The 26,065-nt window shown below is 46.0% G+C and overlaps 3 protein-coding genes and 1 long non-coding RNA gene across 5 annotated transcripts; 1 reads left to right on the top strand and 3 right to left on the bottom strand.

The window, feature by feature from the left end:
* Window positions 1-474: 474 nt before the first annotated feature.
* tmem248 (transmembrane protein 248) lies at window positions 475-7,112 on the bottom strand. Its single transcript, XM_057055232.1, has 7 exons — window positions 6,825-7,112; window positions 6,003-6,161; window positions 5,459-5,747; window positions 3,679-3,829; window positions 2,805-2,988; window positions 2,234-2,377; window positions 475-2,157 (listed from the first exon to the last, which is right to left on the bottom strand). Exons 1-7 carry the CDS (start codon window positions 6,825-6,827, stop codon window positions 2,134-2,136), a joined length of 954 nt encoding a protein of 317 aa, XP_056911212.1. The 5' UTR covers window positions 6,828-7,112; the 3' UTR covers window positions 475-2,133.
* lig3 (ligase III, DNA, ATP-dependent) lies at window positions 7,048-14,452 on the top strand. Of its 2 annotated transcripts, XM_057055225.1 has the most exons (21): window positions 7,048-7,184; window positions 8,936-9,467; window positions 9,610-9,738; window positions 9,845-10,072; window positions 10,142-10,293; window positions 10,381-10,547; window positions 10,637-10,714; window positions 10,793-10,961; window positions 11,309-11,464; window positions 11,788-11,919; window positions 12,008-12,087; window positions 12,192-12,279; window positions 12,361-12,438; window positions 12,517-12,640; window positions 12,756-12,898; window positions 12,974-13,048; window positions 13,250-13,396; window positions 13,511-13,652; window positions 13,779-13,858; window positions 13,934-14,008; window positions 14,093-14,452. In XM_057055225.1, exons 1-21 carry the CDS (start codon window positions 7,125-7,127, stop codon window positions 14,324-14,326), a joined length of 3,069 nt encoding a protein of 1,022 aa, XP_056911205.1. In that variant the 5' UTR covers window positions 7,048-7,124; the 3' UTR covers window positions 14,327-14,452. The 2 variants fall into 2 exon arrangements, with proteins under 2 accessions (XP_056911205.1, XP_056911204.1); XM_057055224.1 differs by having other exon boundaries at window positions 10,637-10,961.
* Window positions 13,665-22,497, bottom strand: rad51d (RAD51 paralog D). Its single transcript, XM_057055231.1, has 11 exons — window positions 22,130-22,497; window positions 21,990-22,051; window positions 19,734-19,852; window positions 16,874-16,955; window positions 16,671-16,805; window positions 16,403-16,498; window positions 16,222-16,318; window positions 15,500-15,570; window positions 15,259-15,423; window positions 14,893-14,997; window positions 13,665-14,319 (listed from the first exon to the last, which is right to left on the bottom strand). The coding sequence occupies exons 1-10, from the start codon at window positions 22,209-22,211 to the stop codon at window positions 14,899-14,901; spliced, it is 1,008 nt and encodes a 335-aa protein (XP_056911211.1). The 5' UTR covers window positions 22,212-22,497; the 3' UTR covers window positions 13,665-14,319; window positions 14,893-14,898.
* On the bottom strand, window positions 18,075-19,725 carry LOC130538018 (uncharacterized). The gene is made up of 2 exons (XR_008953747.1): window positions 19,621-19,725; window positions 18,075-19,445 (listed from the first exon to the last, which is right to left on the bottom strand). It is a non-coding gene; the product is annotated as an uncharacterized LOC130538018 (long non-coding RNA).
* Window positions 22,498-26,065: the final 3,568 nt, after the last annotated feature.

Here is a 26,065-nt window from a genome sequence, read left to right on the forward strand (position 1 = left end):
AGCTAATCAGGGACAACATGGGAGCGTAGGTTGGGATGTTCCCACACAGGAGGGTCAGAAGCTCCGTTGGGAGGTGTGGGGAGTCTCAACAGCGTCGCCCTCTATGGGCACTAAGCTCCAGCTGCCCCTGAGTTTCTGGTGATGACCTACATGGTGACCCAAAGGTGGTCCAGGCAGGGATCCAGGTGGGAACAGGAAGTGGAGAACTGACAGAACTGACAGGTTCTCCTCCACTGTGGGACAGACGCTTCAGGGGGCATCGGTGATGTGGTTTTGGAACACATTTGATGTCCACATCGGTGGCTTGGTGAAGGTCCGTGGATGTAATCTGAAGTTTATCAGAACAAACGCATCCACAACGCATCAAAGGTCGACGACATCCTGCACGTTCTCCCGCTGTGGGTCGCAGACGCCAACATCAGCGTTGGCGCCAGAGACCCGTTAATCTGCCCGCAAGACAAAGACAAGCCCAGCTGAGTTTTCAGACTTTATTCAAACTTCATGTACAGCACTTTCTGTGGAGGGGGCGGGGCTTCTAGACAACCTGTACATCAAATCTTCCTACGGTCTCATCTACATATCCATGTATGTACAGGGAAAATGACGACAATGATGATGGTGATGATGATGATGCAGCTCTGTAGTGCAGAAGGCACAGAGTCGGTGTGGGTGACAGGGAAGAGCAACCAGGGAAGGATGTGGCGCCGCTCCCGCCAGCGATTACCCTCAGCTCCCAGTAAAACCAGTATGAGGTTGAGATGTTAATGAAGGGAGAGAAGAGTTAAGGCTGTTCTGAATGTTCCTCAGACCCGGTTCTGACCTTCCCAAACCAAAATCAGGCGAGGGTTAGAATCAGAGCAGGGGCGGGAAAAGAAGGGAGTTCTGATGGAATCCTCAAGTCTTGATTTATCTTACATCATAACACAAAAGGAAAATACATTCAGCGCTTTTGAAAGACTCGACTAAAAAGTGAAGAGGTAAACAAACAAAACATTCTGAGAGCTGCTGATCGCACACTGAGGGGAATTTGGTGTCTTCTAAATGGGAACGGATCCTCCAGTGGAAAGGCTGACACACTTTTAAATCTCACTTTTAATTTTCCTTCAGAAGTTTGGATTTTGAGGAACGACGACCTCCAACACGTCCGAACTGAGCAGCCGACCCTCGTAACCGGCTGATAATTACACACATTTTCTTGTCTTTATGGTGAATCGGACGTGAGCTGGAAGCAGTAAGACGGCTGTCTGAGTCGGGAAGAGCGTGAAGTTCATCCTTAAAGCTGCGGTTCACGTCAACAAATGAAGACGGAATAAAGGAAATGATGTCAGAGAATCAGAGCCGACAACTTTCAGGCGGTTTAGCACATTTTCTTGATCTATAACGGTTCAATGATACATTTTATATAGATAAATAAATGACTATTGATATGTGGCGTAAGCAGATTTAAGTTCTGGAGCGGCCAAAATAAAATGGGTTCTCTGGCTCAAACTAGAACTAAATTGACAGAAAATGTTCTTTTAGTTTCCCACCCTGCCCAACTTATCTTCTGTACTCCGACCATAGACCGTCTATGCTTAAAAAAAGGGGGACGATATGATCACCCAGGATAAACCTCAACCAATAATGAAGATATCAAAAAGACAGAAGTGTGGGAAACCAGCAGGCCAGTGAAGGAACGCAGAAAAAAAAAACATTAAAAACTAAACCCAGAAAGCAAAAGCAGGTCCCCAAACGGACTGAAGCCATCGGACCATCTTGAGTTTGACTTTAATTCGCCGTCTCCGTCTTCGGGATTTTTCCATCCTTCGAAACAAAAACACCCAAAACAAAACGGAGAGAAAAGAGCTCCTCGGGCCTTCCTTCTGAAGCCGATGACGTTGCGGTTACATACTGCATGTTCTGACGTGGCACATGGCGGCGCTCGCTCAAGCAGACGACGGGGTCATTTACACAGAGAAAGGGAGGTTCCCCACAGATATTTACACAAGGAGGTACAGGCACTTGTTTATCTTTGGTTGGAGAAACCCAACATTGCAGCGACGCGTTGGCGGAGCTCGCGTGTCCCATTTAGTGTCTCCGCGGTCCACAAGGCAACTGGTAAGGTTTGTTTCCTCCATTAGCTCCAGTCGGGAGTCATCGGTCCTCCGATAACGCCACCTGCAACGGAGCAGCGGTTTAGTGCACCTGTGCAGTGTGTGTGTGTGTGTGTGTGTGTGTGTGTGTGTGGTCGTACCTTCTCGGGGCAGAATTCGGGGTTGCTCTGTCGCACTTTGCCTGGACGCCCTTTGATGACTGCATAGCAGAACATAGTGATGACCATGACAAACAGGAAGTAGCTGGTGTGCATCAGGTGCAGGTTGATGAGGGAGCGGTCGTCCTGCGTGCAGGAAAACACGAAGATTCCAGCTTTATTCAAAACAGGACGCGATTTACATCTCAATAAAGTCTCCGCTGTTGTGAAACGCCGCAGAAGTCATCGTACAGCCTATACAATGTACTATTTATAAACACAATGGATCTTTAACTATACTACCGAGGACGACTGAAGACCAGAACCTAAATATCAGATGGATCAGGTTCTGACTCAGGTGACACACAGAATATACGTCTGCATGGGTTCCAGACTCACTGGACCATTCAGTGGCCGGTGGGAATTTCAATGGGGCCATTGTAGTGACGGGACGGCCTCCCACACACCAGTTTAGGACCAGTGGTAGAAAGCTTCCAGAGACAGTTCCACCACGTCAGCAAACGTGATCATAAACACCGCTGTAATGTCGACTATGGAGGAGGTGGCGACTCACGTCGGGGACGATGACGGTGAGTTTAGGGTTGAGGGCGTGGTAGACTTTGCCGATGGCGCCTTTGTAACACCAGAAGGGGTTGTAGTCCTGGCTGTACTTGGTGTCCGAGTCTCGGACCGTGGTGAACAACTTGTACCAGGATGTGGCGTTGGTGTAGGTCTCAGGGATGCAGTGGGGGGGCTGCCTGCAAACCAGAAGCAAACATTCTCTTGACTGACCTCACATCAGTTATCAATAAGGGCAGAATCAGTCCAAGGCGTGCTGAAATGATCTTTATCTGGACTGGAGGAGTTTTCTTTATGTTCAGATAGGCCGCGCTGCAGTGCAGTACCGCTGGAAATCGGGAGGGGGCGGTAAAGAGTGACCACCGGTTTAGGCAAAATCAGTGAAGAACAAACCACAAAAGTTTTGAGAATTTGGTCCAAGTTACAAAAGGATTATATTTATGTCATTTCTTTGGAACTCAACAGATGAAACTCTCCAGGAGAACCGCCCTCAATGAAGCTTTTATAGACTAAAATAATGTGTGTAACGGTTCTGCTTCTGTACAAACTGAAACTCAATAATGAAGAAGCTTTTTACTGTGATTACACATCATTATAAAACTGTCCAGGCCAGATGGAGGGTCACGCTCGTGCTGCGTTCAAGACATCTCAGAACTAGAGGGACCATCCATTCCTGATCAACATGGACCAACATGGACTAGCAGAGGGGTGACAGAACACCGGCTCAGAACATGAGCCTGCGAGTTGAATCGAATCCCCAATCATGGAGGACAGGCTCAGAAAATAAACTGGGGAAAAAATAGTCCGACTGTTTGATTCTGTCATAAACAAAAAGTGTCCCAGTGAGTCTGGGAACGCTTCCAACTCACAGCGTGACTGGGAAGATGTTGCTGGCCGCCGTGATGGTCATGCACGTGCTGAACACCACCTGCTCACAGTGTCCGTGCAGCACGCAGTCGTCCGAGCTCCAGGATAAAGGCAGCGTGAACGTGATGTTTATTTCCTCGTGGGCTTCTCGGCCTGCAAAAACAACACGTTGCAAATGTAATAAAGCGGCGTAATAATAAAAGGAACCAATCAATAATGTGTTTTTAATGACTTGAACAGCTGTTGGCCAATGAGGTAAACACACAACACTGCTAAGCTTCAGGAAACTATAACACACACACCAACACACACCCACACACACGTCTAGAAGGAAGTCTTTGCTAAACTCTCCAACAGGGCTGCTGGAACATGATTTCCTCAGGCTTTGATATCAGGATAAATGTGCAAAGCCAGAAATGTAGAGCTGATTTAAGAAGGTATTGATTAGCAGTAAGCACAGTTAGCACAACACAAGCAGTCGATGGCTTTGATGCTGTCAAGGGCAACAGGCTTAAATCAGATAAACATCTGGGATGGATTTCCCTTTTATTGCCTCTATCCTTGATGGGAATGATGGTCATCAGTTGTACTGGAGTACCCACTCGTATCCAGAGATTCCCGTCTGGTTTATTAAAACCTTTAACTCAGCCCAGCTGAGGAACTTTGACAATTACTTCCTGCCTTTCTGAATTCTACTGGTCTGAGAGAAACACGTTATTTAGATTTGTGCCGTCGGAGGAGTCAAAGTTCAGTGGTGACGTGCACACAATACTGGTGGCATTTACGTGTCTCTTTATTGTGCAAACCTCTGTCTGAGAGCTATATAATGGCTGGGAGGTAAATGTTACACAATGCAAACATTGTCTGAGTAAATTGACCACACAGGGGCGGGAGAGATAAAAGCCAATGAGAGGATAAACTCCCTCGCTGAAGGGGAGTAAAGTTCTGCAGCTCCATCGGCAGAACAAAGCAACGAGGACAAAACCAAGTCTTAGAGATGTTGGCAAAAATATCACTCATGACTGATTAACTGTAGGATGTTAGTGGGACCCACCTCAGTTCTATAATAACTCAACAGAATTAATCGTGCAGCGTTTCTCCAGTTCCCCTTCTCTTCGCCTCCTTATTCTGTTCTATCACAGCTGCAGCACTTGGCAACAAAACTGGTTCAGATGTTATCAGATACGAACATTTTTGGCACATAGGATTAAAACCTGTTGTTGTCAGATACAGAAGAACTTTATTCCACACCTGATCTCACACACAAACACACGCACACACGCACACGCACAGAGCAGAGATCTGTTTACACTCCTTCTCACAGAACTGAAAAATCTCATTTGTCATCTCTGCCCCTGAACAGGGTGAACTGATGATGATCTAAACGACACTCTTGCTCCGTGTTGGCTGCTATGGTGTTAATTTGCCACCATGTTCATTCTGAAACCTCAGAGTTGTTTAAAGAAACACATAAATGTGATTAAATGCCTTTCGGGGATTTGAACGTGTGCTGAGGCCCAGACTCCTGAGACCAACACTAGCAGCAGATGCTCCAGGGGCTCCCCAGCTTCCACCCGTCGGTTTAGATGAGACTGAAACGGTCCATTCTGCCGTTTGTCCTTGCAGCAGGTGGATTTAAAAAGGGTCTGATGCATCTATATCTGAGCCAACTGCGGTTATAAACCACCACAGATGATATCTGAGGTTAGCTGCTTCCTGAGAATTCCTCCGGATTAAAAACAGAAATCTACAAAGTCAGTCAGGTTCAACAAGAAAACCTACCAGAAAGGCTGACCTGCTGTCCCAGCACGGTGGCGTACAGGTGTGTGATGTTGCGCGAGTACCCTCCAAACGGCCGCTGGGGGTCCAAAGTGAGGGTGATGGGGACCGATATGTTGATGGGACCAGAATCGTCCAGTAGGAGAGGAACCTGAGTACTGGAGCGCGTCTGGACACTGGTCACGCCCATGTTCTCAGGCGTGGTGGACTCATTCCAGCCGTGTTTTATCGTTTCGTTCTCCGACACGCAGAAGTCGAGCTCGTTAAAGCGCAGCAGAAAAGTGTTCCAGTCCTGCAATGAATAGGGTTTAAAGATAAAAGAACCCATGGTTGACATTTACGGTAAATAAAATACACTTAGTTTTCTGATTATTGAGCAAACGGAGATAAAACATTCATTTTTACAGGGTCTGTTTAGCTCTTTCCACAGACTACAGGGGAGCAGCACTGAGGTTTGGAGCAGCGCTCCCCCGTTTTAGCCTGCGGGACGTTGCCGGTGTCCAGGTGTTTACACCTGGTGTGGTCAGACTCCCTGATGGCAGCTCACCTCTGTCAACTCTGGAGACTTGATCTCTTTGATCTTGAAAAAGTAACCAATCGTGAGGAAGGCGATGGCCACGGCGCTGACGCTGATCATGAAAATGACCAGCGGTGGACGGTTGGTGATGTAGCCCCTCAGGTTCTCTATAGGATTTAACACGTACACCTGCAAACAAAAAAGTCTAATTGTTAGATTTATGATACGATTATCATTCCCAATATTGAAGGCATTAAAGATGAAGAACATAAACAACATTAATGCTTGCTAAGACCAGTTTTGAATGTAATAGGAGTCTTCCAGGCGCTATTTGAAGGACAATATATGTTTTTTAAGATTTCTGCGCGCATCAATCGTGCAAGATTGCGTACAAAAGCATACAAAGGTGAGCAAAAGCAGGTGGGAGTAATGCAACCGAGGATGCACCCGACCATCTTGCAGCCATGTTACTGCCTCACGGTCATCGTGTTGCACGGGTACCTGCCTTCCCACCCCCCTGACGTGTTAAACCCGTTGTCCGTGTTCTGTGGCGCTGCTGTGAACTGGCTTCCTGCGGCGTAACTGACAGCCATGTTGTCGTCTCGTCGAACACACTGCGTCACCGTTCCGTTGCACTTTACGCCCGTGGAAACTGCAGCAAGTTTGTCATTAACTGCTGCGCTCGGCGCTGACGCGGCCAGCCGAGGCAGCTGGCGACCTTGCGGCGCGTCATGCTAAATTCTACCTGGCCCAGGCGATTATTCCCACGCGTGAGAAGAGGGAATACTGAACGCAGCGCCGCAGAAATGACTGTCCCACATCATTATTAAATGGCGAGCGGGTAGTCCTCACCATTTTTCCTCCAGTGCATGAGATAGGTGTTTGCTGGGAGGTTCCTTGCGAGCCCAATAAGCAGTTAGCTGCCGAGCTAGCTCAGTCGCTGCTGATTTCCAGAAACTAGTCCCTCCTGAAAATCCCGCTGGAAGGTCTTTTGTTTGTGGAGATGGGTGCGTTCACAAAGCGAGATACTCCGGGCAGGAGTCCCATTCTTGAGACAGCTATGAAGAGGAGCTATGTCGGAGACGCGCACTGGAATAACATCAATAACGCATCTGGGTCCAACGCCTCCTCCACTTTACGCTAACGACGTAAATGATGCGCAGCAGCGTCCTTCCGTGCGCGCCTATTGGAGGAGGTGAACCTGTACGTCATGTACGTAAACCACGAGAGCACAAATGGTTTGTTATTGTATTTGGCTCCGTGTCGCATTAGGTTTTATCCCCCGCATTTAACTAGGAATTAAAAAAATAGAAAATAAAATATTCTTTGTTTTTGAACCTGATGCCAATAAACGAGTAACGGTTTGGTTTATATTATTTGGATTCTGTGCTTTTATGAAAGCTGAATATTTTACCCGGAAGTAAAGTTGGACAAGTTGAGAGATTGGAACTTCCGGGATCAATAACTTCAAAATGAATCATGACAACGGAATGGATTTTGACATAGTTAAAGGGACACCTTTAAGATACACTATAGTTTCACCAACATTGAAATCTATATACTGATTTAAAAACATATATTCAGGATTTCCGCCTTATCTGCATGAAAGACAGACTGAAATATTGTTTTTGTACAACTAAAGGTGACAATTCAGTTTTCAGAATTTATTATTTTTTTGCGCAGTCTGTCTAGCTAAGTATTCTACTTAAAATTCCCCAACCACAAAACTGAAACCGCTTAAAGTTAAATTGATACTTTAAAGAAGCCACAAGCAACGTTGTGGTGTTGTGAAAGCGAATAAGGCTCCATTCAGATGAATAATAGTGAATGATAAGGCCTAATTTTGAAAATAAGATATACAGGTAGTTCACAAAGGCTATTTTATTTATATTTTTGTGTAAAACAATTTTGAGTTTGGAGAACCACATCAGGATCAAACCCAAAGAGGACAAAAATGAAATTGAAAAATGAAAACCCATTCTTTAATTCTTGATGTCAGACAAAGCAACAACAATAGATAAGAACATCTTTTCCTCTCTGGTCTTCAAGCGGAGGTGTAACATATTCATATTATGTAAGAATTGCAACAAGTTTTTGTTCGATCTCTGTCTGTTATACTTTTATTTTATTAGTTCTGCTTTGATCTGTTATTCGCTTGCCTCAGCCGTACCCAGTCCAGAGGTAAATAAAACTCTTAATTTGGAAAGACGCACCGGATGTGTTTTATCTTTATCGCAACAGTCTAAGGACGTGATTGACAGCGTGGCTACGCTAATAGCAATGAAAGCAAATGGTTTAAATACTGCCACGTTTTGCTGTTTCTGACGGGTACGTCGAATAAATATGAACTGGGCTAATTCTGAAATACACATTTTGGGTATTGTTTGCATGCAGATTGCTCATGACTAAGGTTTGCTGTCTTTGTGCTGTTAACTCGGTGTGGGGCTAAATCTGTGAAACAAGCTAGTTAGCTTAGCCATTGTGTGGCTTAAGTTGTATGGCTTTAAAAAAAGAAAACAAAACAGAATAGACAGGAAAACACTTAACATGCGGGGTTTAAAGTAAAAGAGATGGCATTTAATTCAAGAGTATTCTTGGTTTTCAAAGAAAAGCTTTTAAAGATGCTGGCTTGTTTTTTTATTGTTCTGAATTTCTTTCATACTTAGGTTTAAAACTAATGTAAGAGTTAGTTCAACAAATTGAACTTAAAGCACCATTTTAAAAAGTCATTACGAACCGCAAGCCACCAGAAAGTTTGCTTTACTTTGTGAGTCTTTGAGAATCTGCAAATTCCTTTGTTTTCAACACTGTATAAAGTATTTATAACATGGAAATAGTTGAATTCGTAAGGTACCACTTTTCATGTACGGAAAATCGTTTCTGCTGATGGATCCAGTGGCACTGGATCATGTATAGTGATCGCTTGAACAAACCAGTCTAACTTTTGGCCCTTCTCTTTCCAGGTGTTACTTTTCCCACCACACAACTGGATGCAGAGGGTTCTTATTTTTGGAGCTTATAAATCCATCAGTGTATGTTTACAACCGTTTAAAACGCATGTCAGGTGGCACATCTGGAAAGGCTTTTCCGCTGTCCGTCCATTAAATTTACCCTCACAGATCTATCATTTCTACCCGGCCTCCGGCACTCCCAGACTCCTCCGGGACATTGACACTCCCCCCCGTCAGGATTTCTCCAGCCAGGCAGACATGGCGGAGCAGAGGTTCCTCGTGGAGTACGCCAAGCGCGGCACTGCGGGATGCAAGAAATGCAAGGACAAAATCGTGAAGGGCATAGTGCGCATAGGAAAGATCGTTCCCAACCCTTTCAGTGAGTCTGCGGGGGAGATGAAAGAGTGGTACCATGTCAAATGCATTTTTGAGAAGCTGGAAAGAGCCAGAGCCACCACAAAGAAGATCGAAGACCTGACTGAGCTGGAGGGCTGGGAGGACCTCCAGGATGAGGACAAAGACCTCATTAACAAGCACGTTTCAGGTACGTGTTGGCATTTGAAGCCACAGATAGACCCCAGCAGAGGAGGTTCTGGGTGATGGATGAGTTTGTAGATGTTCCAGCAGCGACGCGTCCACACAGAAACAGAGGCATCATTCCTGCCCTGTAACTCTTTGTCTCACAGACCTGATGGCAAAAGTCAACGCCAGTCCAAAGAAGAAGGTCCAGGCCAAGCTGAACACCAGCGGCCATCTGATGGCTCCTCCCGCCGACCCCTCCGTTAACGCCCCTCGCAAGTTCTCAGGCTTCACCGGTAAAGAGCAACAACACATTCATGCTTTGAAGTGATCAAATGTGGGTTTGTTTTGTTTGTGCTGAACTTCTGCTCACTGTTTGGGCGTCGTTGGCCGGCCTCTCAGCTGCGAAGGCGGGCACCTCCACCTCCACCTCCAGCTCCAGCCCTGTGTCCTCGTCCTCTCCTGCCAGAGTCCAGGGCAGCAGCCTGTCCAGCCAGTTCTCTGACCCCCAGCACAAAGACTGCCTCTTCAGAGAGTTCCGCAAACTCTGCGCCACGGTGGCCGAAAACAACAGCTACAACGCCAAAACGCAGATCATCGAGAAGTTCCTGAGGAAGGGCACCGGTGGAGGTTGGTGCATTGTCAGGTTGTTTGGTTTTTTTTTTTAATGTGGCCTCCAGAATGTCTCCGTCTTCTTAGACAAGTTCCACGGAGATCTTTACTTGACGGTCAAGCTGCTCCTGCCCGGCGTCGTCAAAAGTGTTTACAACCTGAACGACAAGCAAATCGTGAAGCTCTTCAGCCGCATATTCAGAAGTAACCAGGATGAGATGGTGCGCGACCTGGAGCAGGTCAGAAAAGCCTCATCTTCTGATCCAGATATTCCCTCTTTTAGAGTGGAATAACCCTCTCCCCTCTTCTTCTTTGGCTCTCTTCAGGGTGACGTGTCGGAGACTGTCCGGGTGTTCTTCGAGAGCAGTAAATCCTTCCCTCCGGCCTCCAAGAGCCTTCTGACCATCCAGGAGGTGGACGCCTCACTGACCCGCCTCGCTCAGCTGACCAAGGAGGACGAGCAGCAGACCGAGCTGGAGTTTATCGCCAAAAAGTGAGAGCGTCATTTCACCACACTCACATTTCCTTGTTAGATGTCTAAAGCCCCCAACAATAATAATCATCTGTGCCGTTTCTTCGTAGATGCACCTCTAACGACCTGAAATGCATAATTCGACTGGTCAAACATGACCTGAAGATGAACTCCGGAGCCAAACACGTGTACGTTCTTGTACTGGAGGCTAACGTGCTCTCAATCTGTCCAACTCTGAACCTGTTTCATTGTTTTTTTCCACGCAGGTTGGACGCGGTGGATCCCAACGCTTACGATGCCTTCAAAGCTTCTCGAAATCTGGGCGATGTGATCGACCGTGTGCTGAAGAATCAGCAGGAGGCCTCAAACGGATCAGGGCCCAGGAAACTCCTCACTGTGGAAGCTTCACTCATGACGCCCGTCCAGCCGATGTTGGTTAGTAGCTTTGCTAGTCACTCTTTTATCACATGAGAGTTTAGTGCTGACTAACACACTGTCAGAGAGGAAAGAAGAAAAAGCATCAGAAATCAATCAAAGGGAACTTATTATTGATCCTTAAAGGGGGCAGTTACAGTTGCTTCTCCTATTGGAGGAATGTCGCTAATAAAGTCATCAACACTGTAGAGCTTAGAGAAGTAGCCCCCTCTGCTGTTTGTAGAGCGACATTACAGCTGACATCCTTTTGCATAATGTCAGATAAGCACATTTTAAGTCTTTAACAGTAGACAATTTTTTTTTTGCTTTCTCTCAATTTGTCTTTTCCTGGAATCGTCACCTCTCAGGCCGAAGCTTGTAAATCTGTTGAATATGCCATGAAGAAGTGCCCCAACGGGATGTACTCAGAGATCAAATATGACGGGGAACGAGTTCAGGTCCACAAGAACGGAGACAACTTCAGTTACTTCAGCCGCAGCCTGAAGCCAGTGCTGCCACACAAAGTCAGTGACAACACGTGCACACACACGCACCTCTGATTAATATGGGAAAAGTTGGGTTTCAGGGTCAGTGCTGCCCCAGCCCAGCAGGGGGCGCTGTTACCTCCATATTAACGGTTAAAAAAAACCTTTAGAACTGAGCTGGTTCTGCTTTACTGGCCTAATTCACTTTGACTCTGTAATCAGTCTTAGAAACCTCCAACGAGCTTTGATTAAAAATTCAAATGAATGCGAGGTTCTTGTAAGGAGAGAACGTGATGCAGATGTGAACAGATTTAACCAGTTTGCTGACTTCCCCTTTTTAAGTCCTGTATGCGATGTTTCAGGTGGCCCACTTCAAGGACTACATCCCGCAGGCGTTCCCTGGAGGTCACAGTATGATCCTGGACGCTGAGGTCCTGCTGATCGACACTGAGACCAGTAAACCTCTGCCCTTTGGAACTCTGGGCATTCACAAGGTTCCCAGCTGCTCGTTGCTTCTCAAGTCACCTCCCAGGGTTTTCTCTTCTTTCCTCTCTGACCAGATCTCACTTCCTGTCCCTCCAGAAAGCAGCCTTTCAGGACGCCAACGTTTGCCTTTTTGTATTCGACTGTATTTACTTCAATGGCACAAGTCTCATGGAGAGGTGAGCGCGAGGGAAACGGCTCCTCCAACAAACAACCCGGCCAAATTGAATCCCTCGCAGCAGTTTTGGCTTTTCAATCGCATCGATTCTGTTTATTTCTGCAGGCCACTGTGCGAACGCAGGAAGTTCCTGCACGACAACATGGTTAAAGTTCCCAACAGGATCTTGTTCTCAGAGATGAAGCATGTGACGGTACGTCATGCTGTAGCAACGCTGCCGCTCCCACTCTGGGCCGTATGAACGTCACGTAATAACGTGCGATTTGTGTGTCAGAGGGCAGCTGATCTGGCCGACATGATCACCCGGGTCATCAGGGAAGGACTGGAAGGACTGGTGTTGAAGGATGTTAAGGTACGGCTGGACCGCCCCCCCCCCTCCTTGTTGGTTCCATACATTCACATGTGACATATGGCTTCTTCTGTGCGTCAGGGCATGTATGAACCAGGGAAACGACACTGGCTGAAGGTCAAGAAGGACTACTTAAATGAGGGCGCAATGGCCGACACGGCCGACCTGGTGGTGCTCGGCGCCTTCTACGGAAAAGGCTCCAATGGTCTGTAACCACCAACCAGCCTTTGTTTTTAGACGCCGTTTGTGTCCTTTATGGTAGGAAAGTCAACGTCAGGAGCATTTCCCCGTCACACGTTCTCTCCCACTGTGTCCACCAGGGGGCATCATGTCCAGTTTCCTGATGGGATGTTATGACCCCGACTCTAAGAAATGGTGCACCGTCACCAAGTGTTCCGGAGGCTACGATGACGCCATGTTGGCTCGCCTTCAGAAGGAGCTGGATGTGGTCAAAATCAGCAAGGTGGGAGAGTCGGCAACAGAACACGCACACCCACTCACGCCAATAAAATCCTGAATCGTTTGTTTCCGTGTGCAGGAGCCGAGCAAAATCCCAAACTGGCTGAATATTGTCAAGAATTATTACCCAGATTTCATTATCCGTAATCCTGAGGTGAGGGGTTGTGTTCTCTGTGATTTCCCAGCAGCTCTGCTTTTATGGTTTGATGGAATGAGCTGGGACTTTCTCTCAGCCTTCACATTTGCTTGAAATGAGGCTTTTTGCGGGTTGAAAACGCTGAAAATGAAACGTTATAGCGAAACAAAGCTTTTCAACGTGTCACCAATGAACGTCTTATTGATTCGTTCGCTGCAGGAGGCTCCGGTGTGGGAGATCACCGGAGCAGAGTTCTCCAAATCTGAGATGCACACAGCTGACGGGATATCCATCCGTTTCCCCCGAATGACCCGTATCCGTGACGACAAGGACTGGAAGACTGCCACCAACCTGAACCAGCTCAAGGTAGCATTGATGATGTCGTAGTCTGACAGAGGCCGGAGCTCCTGCGGGTTCTGACCCTGGTTCACATCCCCACTGCACCAGGCAGCGCCGTTAAAGCCGCTCGTTTCCTGACAGGAACTTTACCGCATATCCAAAGAGAACTCCGCCTTCAAGGTGACGGCTGGGCCGTCTGACAATGACAAAACCTCATCAGGAGACAGCGGAGGAAACTCGCCGCCCGCCTCCTCCCGAGGTGGCGCCACACCCAAGAAAAGAGGTAAGCTGAATATTCCAGAGCAGCTTTTCTTTATCATTTCAGTGTTTTTTAGACCGTGTATACACGTAAAACTGATACGACTTACATTAATATGGTGCCGATGTCGATAACCTGCTGTGATTGCAGCCAGTGAAGGTCCTTCAAAACCAAAGGCGGTGAAATCTCAGCCTCGCACTCCCGGCCCCGAGGCTCCGAGCGCTAAAAAGGTACCTATACGGTCGTATGATGCCCCCCCAGCAGTCATGTGATCCGGTAGTGACATGTGTTGTATCTGAGTGCAGGTGAAAAAGAGTGAAACTGTCCACAGTAATGGGAAATCAATTGAGGTGAAGAGGGCGGAGCCGAAGAAAGATCAGGTCAGTGGCCGCCCCCTTCCCCCCCGCCCCCCCGGCAGCTCCACCAGAAGCTGAACCCTCTTTGTTTTTGTCTGCTGACCTCAGACGCTGCTGGACATCTTCAATGGAGTGAAGCTGTTCCTCCCAGTGTCGATTCAGGACTTTGACAAACTCAAGCGCTACTTCGTAGCGTACAACGGCGACCTGGTGCCAGACTACGACGCCGCCACGGCCACGCACACCATGGCCGAGCCTGATGAGGACAGCGGGGCTCAGAAGGTGACGCCCGGCTGGATCTGGGAATGCATCCGGAAGAGGCGCGTCGTCCCACCCTGCTGACCACACAGAAGATTCACACACTGAACTCTACAATTAGTGAAATGCAGCAGAAATATGAAATGTGCTGTAGATGTAGATGTTTTTCTACCAGAATGTGAAAACACCATTAAAGTGGCTGCATTGGTACTTTGCGTTTTTACCAATTTCAAACAATTGAATTCTTTTTTCGCATTTTCTTAAATCTGGGCTCACTTCTGATATCAACCCCAACTACCTGTTGCTAACAGCTGTTAGCTGCAACAGAAAACCATCAGCTTCCAGACAGACGTCGTTTTCCAGCATTTCAGTATTGTTACCTGGCAACCACCAGGCACAACTCACTGATTTTACTCATAACCTATAAGATTATACTGACAATGAACCGCAGAAGCTTCTGTGGCAATCGTCAGCTTCATAATCCTCAGATTTTGATCTGCCGTCTGTCAGGAATCTAAAGTTTGAGGTTGGGAACATCTTGCTGCAGGGCGCCCAAGACGGGCTCTGCTAGCTAACAGCCACCACGGAAGAACCAGAAATCACAAAGGTTCCACATCTCTTCGCCTTGTGGCTCAGGAACGCTGGCGTACCTGTAATCAGGCAGAGTCCATCTCCTCCGGTGTTCTCATCTCCTCCGAGCCTCGTTTGGAGCGGCTCCACCGCTGCAGATCAAACTCCACTCTGATGTTGCACGGCTACAGCAGAAGAAGAGGGCTTTGGGTCAGAGACCAGAGCGCTCAAACGTTTCAATCGTGACCAGCATCAGCTACGGCTGCCTCCAGCTACCATCATCCAGGATGTTGAACACATCTGTCTTTACTGCCCAACATCTACTTCCAGTCAGACCCTCAGTCTGGTTTAGCCAGAGCTCACTGGTGTCTCGGGCTTCAGATTTTCACATCTCCAAGTGATCTAGATCAGTCCTCACCTCTGGCATCGGTATGGAGTCTCAGTACCTGTCTGGAGGACTTGATCAGCGTTGCAGAGCGCAGACTGGAGCAGCCGGCCGAGGCGGCCTCCACCCGCTCCAGCAGGATCCTGGTTCGGGGAACGTGGCTCCACGACATCCCGAGGCCCGGCTGCACCTCCCCTCTGAGGCTCCTGGTCACATGGTTGGTCACCTGAAGCGGAAAAGAACAGAACTGACTTTGTTGCACATAAAGTTTCGACGGCGTTGCGTCGTCACGCGATCCTCACCAAAGCGGCGATGTTGAAGTCCTTCGCTATCGTCTTCAGGACTCCGCCCACCTGGGTCATCAAGGACATGCCTGCAGGCAGAGAAGCTTTAATCTTCCCAAACATTCGCGACAACTTTGAACGCCACACAGTTGCCGTGTGATATTTACAGTCTTTAATATTCCGACGTCACCCGGGGCCAGACTGAAACATTGTTCAGGATAAACCGTCTGATTTTCTGCGAGATGAATCGTCTCTGCTGCCGCTGACTGATAACAGTTATCAGAGCCATAAATCAGCCACTGCTGAGCAACAACTGCAAGCTAATATCTGACCCTACAATCAGTTATTAGCTGAAGTGTGCCACTGTCAGGCAATGTCTATCACACCTGGCTGTGAGGCATTTTACAGTTGCAAATATTGGAGCTGCAGTCATTAAGTTAGCTAAGCTAATGCTCACAGTTAGAACAAGAGCTGTTAGCTTTTATCATCAGCTTAGCTGTGCTGCTAGAGGCCGAGGCTGCCGGGGTACAGAAATGATCACTAGGTCAGTTTGTCACCTTGGTGGTTCATGCTTGCATATCTTCACACCAACCCCCCCCCCCCCCCCCCCCGAGTCCATATAGCTGCGTACTGACCTCTGACCCCTTTAGATTTAGAAAACTAACAAACTCCTGTTGTGATATTTATTTTTCGGCAGACATCAGCAGGTGCAAACGGCGCCTCGGGTGTGTTGATATCACCTTCATTCTGTTTGCCTCCCAGGACAGGAGCGATAACGGCTGACACCGAGTCCACGATCACCGCCTTGACAGAGCCGCCACCGCCGCCGACAGATGCCTAACGCACAGGCCAACACGTGGAAAGCATGAACACGGGGCCTTCTCCTGAGAGTCTCCTGGTACAAGACGTTTACACACCAACCTGCTGAAGTATGCCGGCGCGGAGGCCGTACAGACAGTCGAGCAGAGAGAAGACGTCAAACAGGCGGAAGACGTGGATCCTCTGCAGAGCTTCCATCTGAGAAGATAAGACTTGTTTCACGAGCGCCCGAAACCTCAACAGTCAAGTCAAACACAGCGGAAGATGCCAACTCTGGTGGTACAGTCCAACAGAGTTCGCCAGGCCTCCAGTGAAGGAACGCGCCCACCCCTGTTGGGGGTGTGATGAACGCTGGCTGCTTCCCACTCACCTGCTCTTCTCGGCTGCTGGTTTCAGCTTCCAGCATCTGCAGCAGGCGTCCGGCGGTCAGGCCCCCAGTCGTGTCCACGAACACCACGCTTTGTTTCAGATGGTGGGAGATGTGCACGCTGGCAGCAAAACACACCTGAGGAGGCCACGGACACGTTAACGGAGGGTTTGTGCCGCGCGATCCCATGTTCAGAAAAAACCCACCTGCGATTTGCCGCTTCCTGGTCCTCCTGACAGCTCCGTTAACTCTCCAGTGTAAAATCCTGAATCCAGCAGTTTATCCAAGCTGGGAGAAGCAAAGTGTCCGTTATTACTCACAACCGCCACAGCATATCACATGTGCTTAGCCAATTAACAGCTCAACAGTGTGTTAGCTTCAGTTTTTACCAGGACTGTGGGGACACTTTCAGGTCCGTTTTGATTGCGCTCTTCTAAAAGGAACATTTGGATCCGATATCAGCTTTTAACCTCTCAAACATCCACATCATTAATGTTGATGTGTTCTTTATCTGGAATGCCATCATCTCTGACCCACAGGTGCTCCTCCTCAAAGGCTGGAGGCTGAGGGCAGCTCTCATCACCGACCGCGTCACAAAAGCTCTCACGTGCACACGTTTAAACAAAGACGTCTGCGGCCAGAAACAAACATCTCTATGGTCTGACTTTACTTTCAGAATCGGGGCGATCGGGAGCGGCTTAACTCTGTGGTGACGTTTGCCATTGCCATCCCAAACACATGAGCTGAAACTGGTCTGTCTGTCTGTCTGTCTGAAGCTGTTGAATCCAGGAAATCATCATCATCATCATCATCATCATCAGCTCATCAATATACATTAGATCAGGGTGCTCATTACGTCGGCGTGACATTAAAAAATATCAGCCTATCGTTGATTGATGTACAGAATTGATACAAAAACTGAATTTGACATTCAGGCGACCAATCAAGCGCAAACAACGGCGCTAACACGATGTCATTTTCAATGTGCGTTGAAGATTATTAAGTACATGAAGATTATTAAGTCCAAATACGTTCCACCATGACTGATGAACATTTGGAAGTGTGCTTGAGGCTGTCAGCAGCTACTGTCCCTGTGCGTCCTTGGCTGATTCCATTCAGTGCCAGTCATCAAAGTAAACTCAGGCAATTACAAAAAAATGTTAATAGTTAATTATTATGTGTGTTTTGCAATATTGGCTCATTGGGTCATGCAAGGTACATCGACATACATAGTACATACAAAGAATCCTCAATACCTTTGAAAATAATGAGATGTTTTGCATTGTTGTGGTGGGTAGATCATTTTGACTTGGTCATTTTGTAAGTAGCTCGCATGCTGAAAAAATGCGAGCACCCCTGATCTAGAGTGTCATCAAAGCAGATCAGCTTTGTTTTCTAAAGCCTTGTTTCTTCTTTTTTTTAAAATCTAAAATAAAGGTCATTTACTGCACATTAGCCACAATTACTAACATTCCTGATTTATTCATAAAAGCATGAAGAAAGTTGAGTTACTGACTTTTTAATGTTTTACTGCGAAGGACAAAAAAAATAATACTAGCAACAAACTGCAAATCTAAAGAAGAAGAGACTATTTTCCACGTCTATTTCTTACATGAGACAAAAAGGATAAGAAAGGCTCCCGCTCTCTCAGGCTGCACCAAAAACACGTTCGTGCAGGCTGGAGCGTTTCATCGAGGTAATAACTGAAGTGTGCTGAGCTGAGCTCCTCTGAGCAATTCCCCGCCATAAATAAATCCAAATTGGACTCAACTACAACTGGAATATCGGCCCTGAAATTCCCCCCAAAATAATAAAAATTAAAATAAAACCTCAGCTCTGTGCCAGTCTTCGGGTTTTAAAATTTAAATACTTTTAATTATTTGTGAGCCAGCCAAGTGTAACTTCCACTATTGTCCCTGCAGAAGCAGACAGGACAGACTGGGCAGTTCATCCATCCACCAGGAGGGGGCAGTCTAAACACACAGAGGCACAGCTTTACTGCCTGATTTCCCACACTGACTAATATATAATATGGGGGAAAAACAGTCACAGAAAACAATCACCTTTGCTCATTAAATATGCCAAAAGCATTAAACTGTGGACAGAAAGTTGCCATCATGAATGAAACCTGGATGGGCCTCTCTCATACAGCCGAAGGCCGTAGCTCCAAACCATTTCACCGCTAACCTGGAGGATTTATCTCCTGGTCTTGGTGCGGCGTCTGCATACAGATGAGGGGACACACCTCCGAGCTTCTGCACGGCGGCCGCACAGCGAGATGCAGCAGTTAGTTCTGGCTCTTCTCGTGTGGTGAACAAACAGAGCTTGTTGGAGGCTGGAGGTGAAGTTAAGAGCGGCGCTGCTGGTTTATAAGGAGCGACGCCCCTTAACACACACGCGACGGCTCTGCTGCAGCTTCCTACAGCCTCCGGATGCACGAGCAGACGCGGCTCGGTGCAGATTCCAACAACATGAAGAGATCCCACAGTGATAAAAATGGATCAATGTTGCAAAACATGTTTGGTGATGCAGAGTCTGCCTGGTTTAACAGGAAGCTGGGAGACTGTGGGTCTGTAGACAGATAAATGTGTAATCGCTGATAAAAGATTGGAAAATACTGCTGCTACTGCCAACAAAGCACTAAGTCTAATCTGCAACAGCAGCAGTAAAACAAGCAAAGCTTCCTCCTTAATGAGGAGCTATTTCATTGACTTCAAGTGTAGGAGCCTCCTCCAGACCTCATTCTTTACCTGGTTCCTGTAGTTACCCTGTGGTTACCTGGGGTTTCTGTGGTTACCCTGGGGTTTCTGTGGTTTCTGTGGTTACCCTGGGGTTCTGTGGTTACCCTGGGGTTTCTGTAGTTACCCTGGGGTTTCTGGGGTTTATGTGGTTACCCTGGGGTTTCTGTGGTTACCCTGGGGTTTCTGTGGTTACCTGGGGTTTCTGTGGTTACCCTGTGGTTACCCTGGGGTTTCTGTGGTTACCCTGGGGTTTCTGTGGTTACCCTGTAGTTACCCTGGGGTTTCTGTGGTTACCCTGTGGTTACCCTGGGGTTTCTGTGGTTACCTGGGGTTTCCACTGGACAGAATTGCAGTGGAGCTCAACAGTTCTTCATATAGATCAGCGCCTGACACAGGGAACGCTGTGTGTTGGGCCAGCAACACGCGGCGTATAGCCAGCAGAGCCTGAAAGAACACACAAATACAGAATAGTGAATGAAGCTGGACTCGTTTACCTCAGTGTGGTTTCTAAAAAACTGACTACAAGGCTGAAGGCATCAGATTATCAAAAACATCCATATTGTCTGTAGAAAATCCATGGATAAAGTTGAGGTGACAGTAAACACGCCGTGGCACCTTTCAATGCTTCATTTTAAAATAACCTTATTTGTGTCAGGATCTTTTGGAATAACATGTGATGGTGTTTTTTTTACATCAGTATCTACTCTTGACAGTTATAAAGAAGACATCTGAACCTATAAAAAGAGGAAACAAGGAAAAATGGAGACAGTAGTGGAGATATTGGGATTTTCTTGGCACTGTGGTAGTGGGCCTGCAGCCAAGCAAAGGTCTCCTCCAGTATGGGAAGACTTCCATTTCACATCTCCCAGTTGTGTATATTGCTTATCTTGACATTTTATCTGCCAAATAATTACACTATTGCTGTCTTTTTTGTTTCTTGATGAAATGAAGCCTCGTCACAGCTGAGTCACACGCGTGCAGTCAGATATCACCAGCATACGCAGCCGTAAATTAGAACATCATACAGATAATTATAAATGGGCTCCATACAATGTTAGGGAGAGATGATTATCACCGAGTCAGCACCGGTCTTCACCCCTCAGCTCATTCAGATATTCCTGCGTCATCAGTTCCTCCGGCCTCCAGGCATTCATCTGGTTTCTGGCTGCATACTCAGAACATAAACTAGACATTTTCTGCTGCAGCCAGAGGTGGACAGGCTTCAGAATCTATAGGCTGAACACGACTAAATGAGCTCTGTATTTAACCACCAACCACATGGAAATGGAATTCATGTCAACAATCCCAATGAACCATCATTACTGCATGAAATCAACTCTGAGGCTTGATGTGAGAATGGATTATCATCTGTCTCCTTCAGCACATATGAAGGCGTATGAAGATTAAACTCTTGACAGACGGGGACTCTTCTTTTATTGTGCTGCTGTCAGTGCAGAGGAACTAATGCTGATCTGCTGTCACGCAGAGTCTGTACATTAGCTCAGGGACGCCAGCCCACTGGAGAAACTAGTCAGAGCACCTAACTTGGTCACTAAAATGAACCTAAACCCACTGCAGACAGGGACAAACCGTGGAACCTACTCCACTTTGGCTCTAAATAACTGCAATACCCGTTGACACCTCCATATATCACAAAATTAAAATTACATTCACATGTATGTGAAGACCGCTGCACTAATTACCTTTGTAAACTCAGTAATTGTCCTCTGCAGACTCTGACATTATCTGAACCTCTCTTCTCATGCGCCTAAACCAAGAAAGCTCTGTTGGCCTCCATACCCTTTCCACCTTTGCAATTATTTATAGTCTATTGTTTAGTTTTGAAGTTGTCCCAAGTCTCCTAATTAAACTGATAATGTAATGCAGCTGAAATAATTTGAATCAAATACTGCTTAAACAGTTATATTGTGTATGATATAATAAAAGGATTAAATAACAGACTTACTGTCCATGTTTGTGGTGTGAGGGCCAGGAAATGCATTGGTACAAATCAAACACTTTCTGAGATTAAAAACAACAAAACTAGAGTGAGATGTGTTTACATTATTGCTGATCCAAGAAATGTAGAAAAACAAACAAACTGGGAGACTTGTGCACAATGTGGGTGAAAACATTTGTCTAAGACCAACAGGAAAAAGCCCAGAACCGCCTCCTGCTCTCTGTTTCTCTGTCTTCTGTTTTTCATTTAACTCAGCTGAAAAACACTGTAGAATGTGATATTCCTCACCTGGAAACTACGAGGTTTATCTTTAATTATGGGTTGTTTTACATCAAATTGTAATTTTTTTCAAGGTATCTAATATGTGGGATTAAGGAAAATGATTCCAAAGACAGACTTTTGACATTTGAAAAGGTATTATCAAAAATCAAACGGTTAGAAATGCAGTTGAACCATTAATCTGAGTGAATCTGTACATTAATCTGTTATATCTGTACCGAGTTTAAATCCAGATGTATGAACATGTGTTGCTAATTAAATGACTGGCACATTTAGCTTCTTTCTCTTACATCACATAAAGGTATCACAAGTATAGTAACATTACATATACAGTAAACATACCTTATAGGAAACTGAGCATTTCTGAGCAAGTTTCTCGGTGTCAGATGAAACGAGATCCTCCACTGTCAAGCAAGAAAAAGGCGTTAGTGATGCTCTGCTTCCAGAAATAAGACTTCTACAGACTGGTGCTGCCGACAAACCGGTTTTGATATCGGCATTTCTCAGGTCCCGCACTAGATCTTCGTCCAGTCCAGGACACATTCCTTCTCTTAGGACCACCATGATATGACATTAAGGTAATTACCCACGCAGCTAACTGTGGCTAACTGTTTTTAGCATCAGTTGCTACCTAAACCGAATCACTCTTCCGACAGCGTAACCATCAGAACTCCTATCGGTTTCTGTCCTATGTGACTCTATACAGTGTATTAAGCACTAATAGAGAGTTTTAATGACGATAAAACTGCAAAAACACAACCTATCTGAACTATCTGAAAGAAAAACGAAAAAGCCGCTTTATCGCTGTCAACGAGCAAGAAGGAAGTAAAGTTTATACTCCAGCGCGAGTCGTAGAAAATCGAGGTGCTTTATGGGCAATGTAGTGTATTCCAATAAAACTAGTTAGGCGCTCTAAATCGGACGTCTGCAATTTTTTTAAGCAAACTATTTTGTATAAAAACGGGGGGGGGGAGTTGAAATTTAAAGAATAAAAAAGTATATTCCAAAGTCTGATTTTTTAAAAGTTACATGATTATAATAACCAAAATACCGGCACATTAACACAAAAATGACTACGATGTCACAAACTGGATTGACACAAATTCTTTATTGTAAAAAGTAGACCAGTGTTTTAAGACTAATTTTCTGTTTTAAATTGCAGATATTCTTGAATAAAATGTGCAGCCTTGCGTGTGATTATGACTCGTCGTGTGAGTGAATGAGAAGAGCTGTCTGTCGTCAACTTGTCCATTTAATGAAAATCCTGGTTTTCTCAAGTGTGGAATCGGTCACACCACTTCTGGTGATGAGGCAGTTATCTCGAGAGGGACTTCAAAGACAGCAAATCACGTTTCAAACTGATCCTCAGTACAAACCTCTCCTCTGCCCCTTTAGTACTCTTCCAGTATTTCAGTTCCTGTCAGTAAATAGACAGGGTTACTGGAAGAGGCTTTTGTCAGTGAATGGTATCCACCCTTTCCTAACACTTTATTTGTTAACTCCAGGACTCTTGAAGATGCTCAACATATACCCATTTTCCTCATAATCCCTGTTTTAATAAAAATAAATAAATGGATAAATAAATAAAATCCTCTAATCAAAAATGAGTGTTTGCTTCTTCCAAACATTGATATCTGGAAAAATATATGCTATAAAAATGTATGCAGATTTAGCTGATGAAAGAAGGAAGAGCCAAAGGAGATAAATATGGTTCTGGGGGATCAATAAAGAGTCCTGTAAAAAACCATTAATATGCTAATACGGGTCCAACCGAATGAATCATATTAGACTGTTGGATAAAGAGCTAATGCAGAGCTAATCATTTGACTAAGGCTGCATGCTCTGTGCGAGCTAAGACTTTATAATTTGTGATGCAGGAGTTTGGAATAAAATCTCACTGTTTTTGACACAAGGTTTATTGTAAAATGTATTCCTAGATTTATGCTCAAATCATAAAGTCATTCACACTACTAAGTAAATCTTAGTAGTGTGAAGGATGTGCGTTTTACCTGAGTTGGGTTTATTTTGAGAATTAGAACGCTGACTCCTGAATATACTGAAGCCATTTTGCAACACTGCAGGGTGGAAATTGGGATTTGTTTTGTGCAGGAAACAACTGTGTCTCTTCACTTTTGACAGTTTTGGTGATGAAACCTTGCAGCAGGTAAATGTGAGGACCTGAGCAGCCTCTGCAGGCTCTGCAGGCAGGTTTGGCCTGGAGCTGGAGTCAGCGGTGAACCCAGAAGTTTGTGCTCTGGAAGGAAGAGTTCAATGTTTCACTGCTCTGAGCAGTTTCAGGATGTCCTTTGGGCCTCAGACATCCTCCTATTACTCCAATGTTTCCTGATTTTAACCCTTACAGGACCAGAGGTTACACTGGTGCTGGGAGAAGCAGAGATAATTGTTTGGGTCATGGGTTGAGGTGGGTGTCAGGACAAATGTCTCAACTGACATTTTGAAATAAATCTTGGAGCAGGTTGAAGATCAGGACTAAATGGACCAGCCCCCAAATCCCCTGAGTGACTGTTAAACCACAAAGCTTCAAACCAACGCAAATGGAAATGCGGCCAAAGAAGCAGAATCTTAGACGTGGGGCAGCTAACTATGGAAATCTTAACACCTTTTTGCAATTCATGAACTATTTTATCCCCACAGATGCTCAGACTTACTGTACAAGGAGAATAAATATAGTAATATGTGTTCCTGTCAACTGGACCTAATCTGGACTAAGTGGTTTTGAGATGCTGAAAATGCTGCCACAGATGCAGATGGAACCTCTCTGGGACACTGTTGATCTGCCACAAAGAGGTTTAAAAAAATATCCCAGTAGATGCCAGAAGGATCCAGTTGGCAGCTGTCAGGACAGGACGTCACACCGCCACCATCTTCCTGTCCTCCTGACAGAAGCATGTCATCATAAACTGCTTGTGACAGACAGAAACTTGCCAAACAACCATATCTGTGGTTTCCAGGAACGTACGTGCCGTCGTGTGGACAGTGAGTCATCCATGCGGCTCAGTTCCAGTGGCTCCATAAAGCAGGTTTGAGGTTTACGTGGCATCTCTGAGCTTGTCAGGTCATCAACACAGCAGCACTTTTAACAGTTTGTGTGAAAGCTCTGAACAGAACAGAGTCCAGATCTGATGAATCCATCTCAGCCGGTCCTGTAGCTGGGATTCATCGCTCCTGCCCTCGTCACCGTGACGACAAAAGCTTCTTGAAGATCTTCTACACTCCGGATGGAGGGCCACAATCAACACAGTACAACGCCCCCCCCCAACATGAATTCATAATTTGAATAAAATTGTTTGGTGAAGCTGCTCATAGAAGGGTTGTTTGCTGACATCAACCTCATTTGTGTTATGATTCACATCAACCAAGCTGCTCCAGGAGGTTCAGAACCCACTGTGTTTGCGTTTATGCGAATTTCATGAATAAAGTATGAAATGAGTGATTTTACTTCATTGTGTGGAGTTAAAGACCAGACATGATGAGCTGTGGTGGACTAACATGAGCGGGCAGGAAGCTTAGCGGAGATCAGACTGAGATATTATTTTGCAGCCCTGTTTGTGTGATTTAATGAAGAACCACAGCAGACAGTTGGCTGTAATGTTACTGCACTCTGGAGTCCCATTATTCAAATCAGAAGGTGCAGACTTAGCCACTAATCAGTCTTCCAAACCAAACATGCGCGCGGTGATTTATGGCGCTTCTGCTCAGTTGTGCGAGATTTAAGCACGTCTACGGATGAAACCTCCCCTCTGATGTCCAGCTCTGTTGTTAGGAAAGTGTTTGAAGTGCCTCAGAATAAGAGAACTACGCATCAGCGGTGAACACAACCAGCTTCCTGTCTATCACAGGATCCGCTTTCAGGTTCCCAGCTTCGTGAATTTGTTGTTACTGGTTTCATATTGATGAATGTGGTAACTAAACGGCACGCCGGTCCCAGCAGGCCTCGGCCATTTTAGCAAAAACACCACCCTCAGTGCAGCAATTTCATCTCCAAACCCAATTCACCCGTCTCATTTAGAACAAATGAGACAAGTAATCAAAAGAGGTGGGGCGGGAGTGTTTATGTGGGGCCATATTGAATTAAGTGAGCCGCCGTGAGAACACTTCTCTCCTCCTCACACAACACATCCACTCTGCCTCCTGTGATGATTTATTGCGTCGAATGTCTAATGAATGTTTGTGAAATTTCCAGGCCATTTGGCCACTAAAGAGACCCTCTTATACCAGCAGGTAGCTTGCACTCTCTGATGATAGTTATCAATAATGAACTCAATTTACTGTGCATAATAAAAGCCTTGGTCCCGGCAGTCCATCAACCCTGCATGAGGCTGATTCAGTGTTGTCTGGAGAAAAAAGTTTTTTGAAAATGTTCACATAGTGATGAATTTTTTTTCTTTAATGGGATG

This window comes from Takifugu flavidus, chromosome 14, assembly GCF_003711565.1.
Source record: "Takifugu flavidus isolate HTHZ2018 chromosome 14, ASM371156v2, whole genome shotgun sequence".
In the NCBI taxonomy this organism is placed as follows: Eukaryota; Metazoa; Chordata; class Actinopteri; order Tetraodontiformes; family Tetraodontidae; genus Takifugu; species Takifugu flavidus.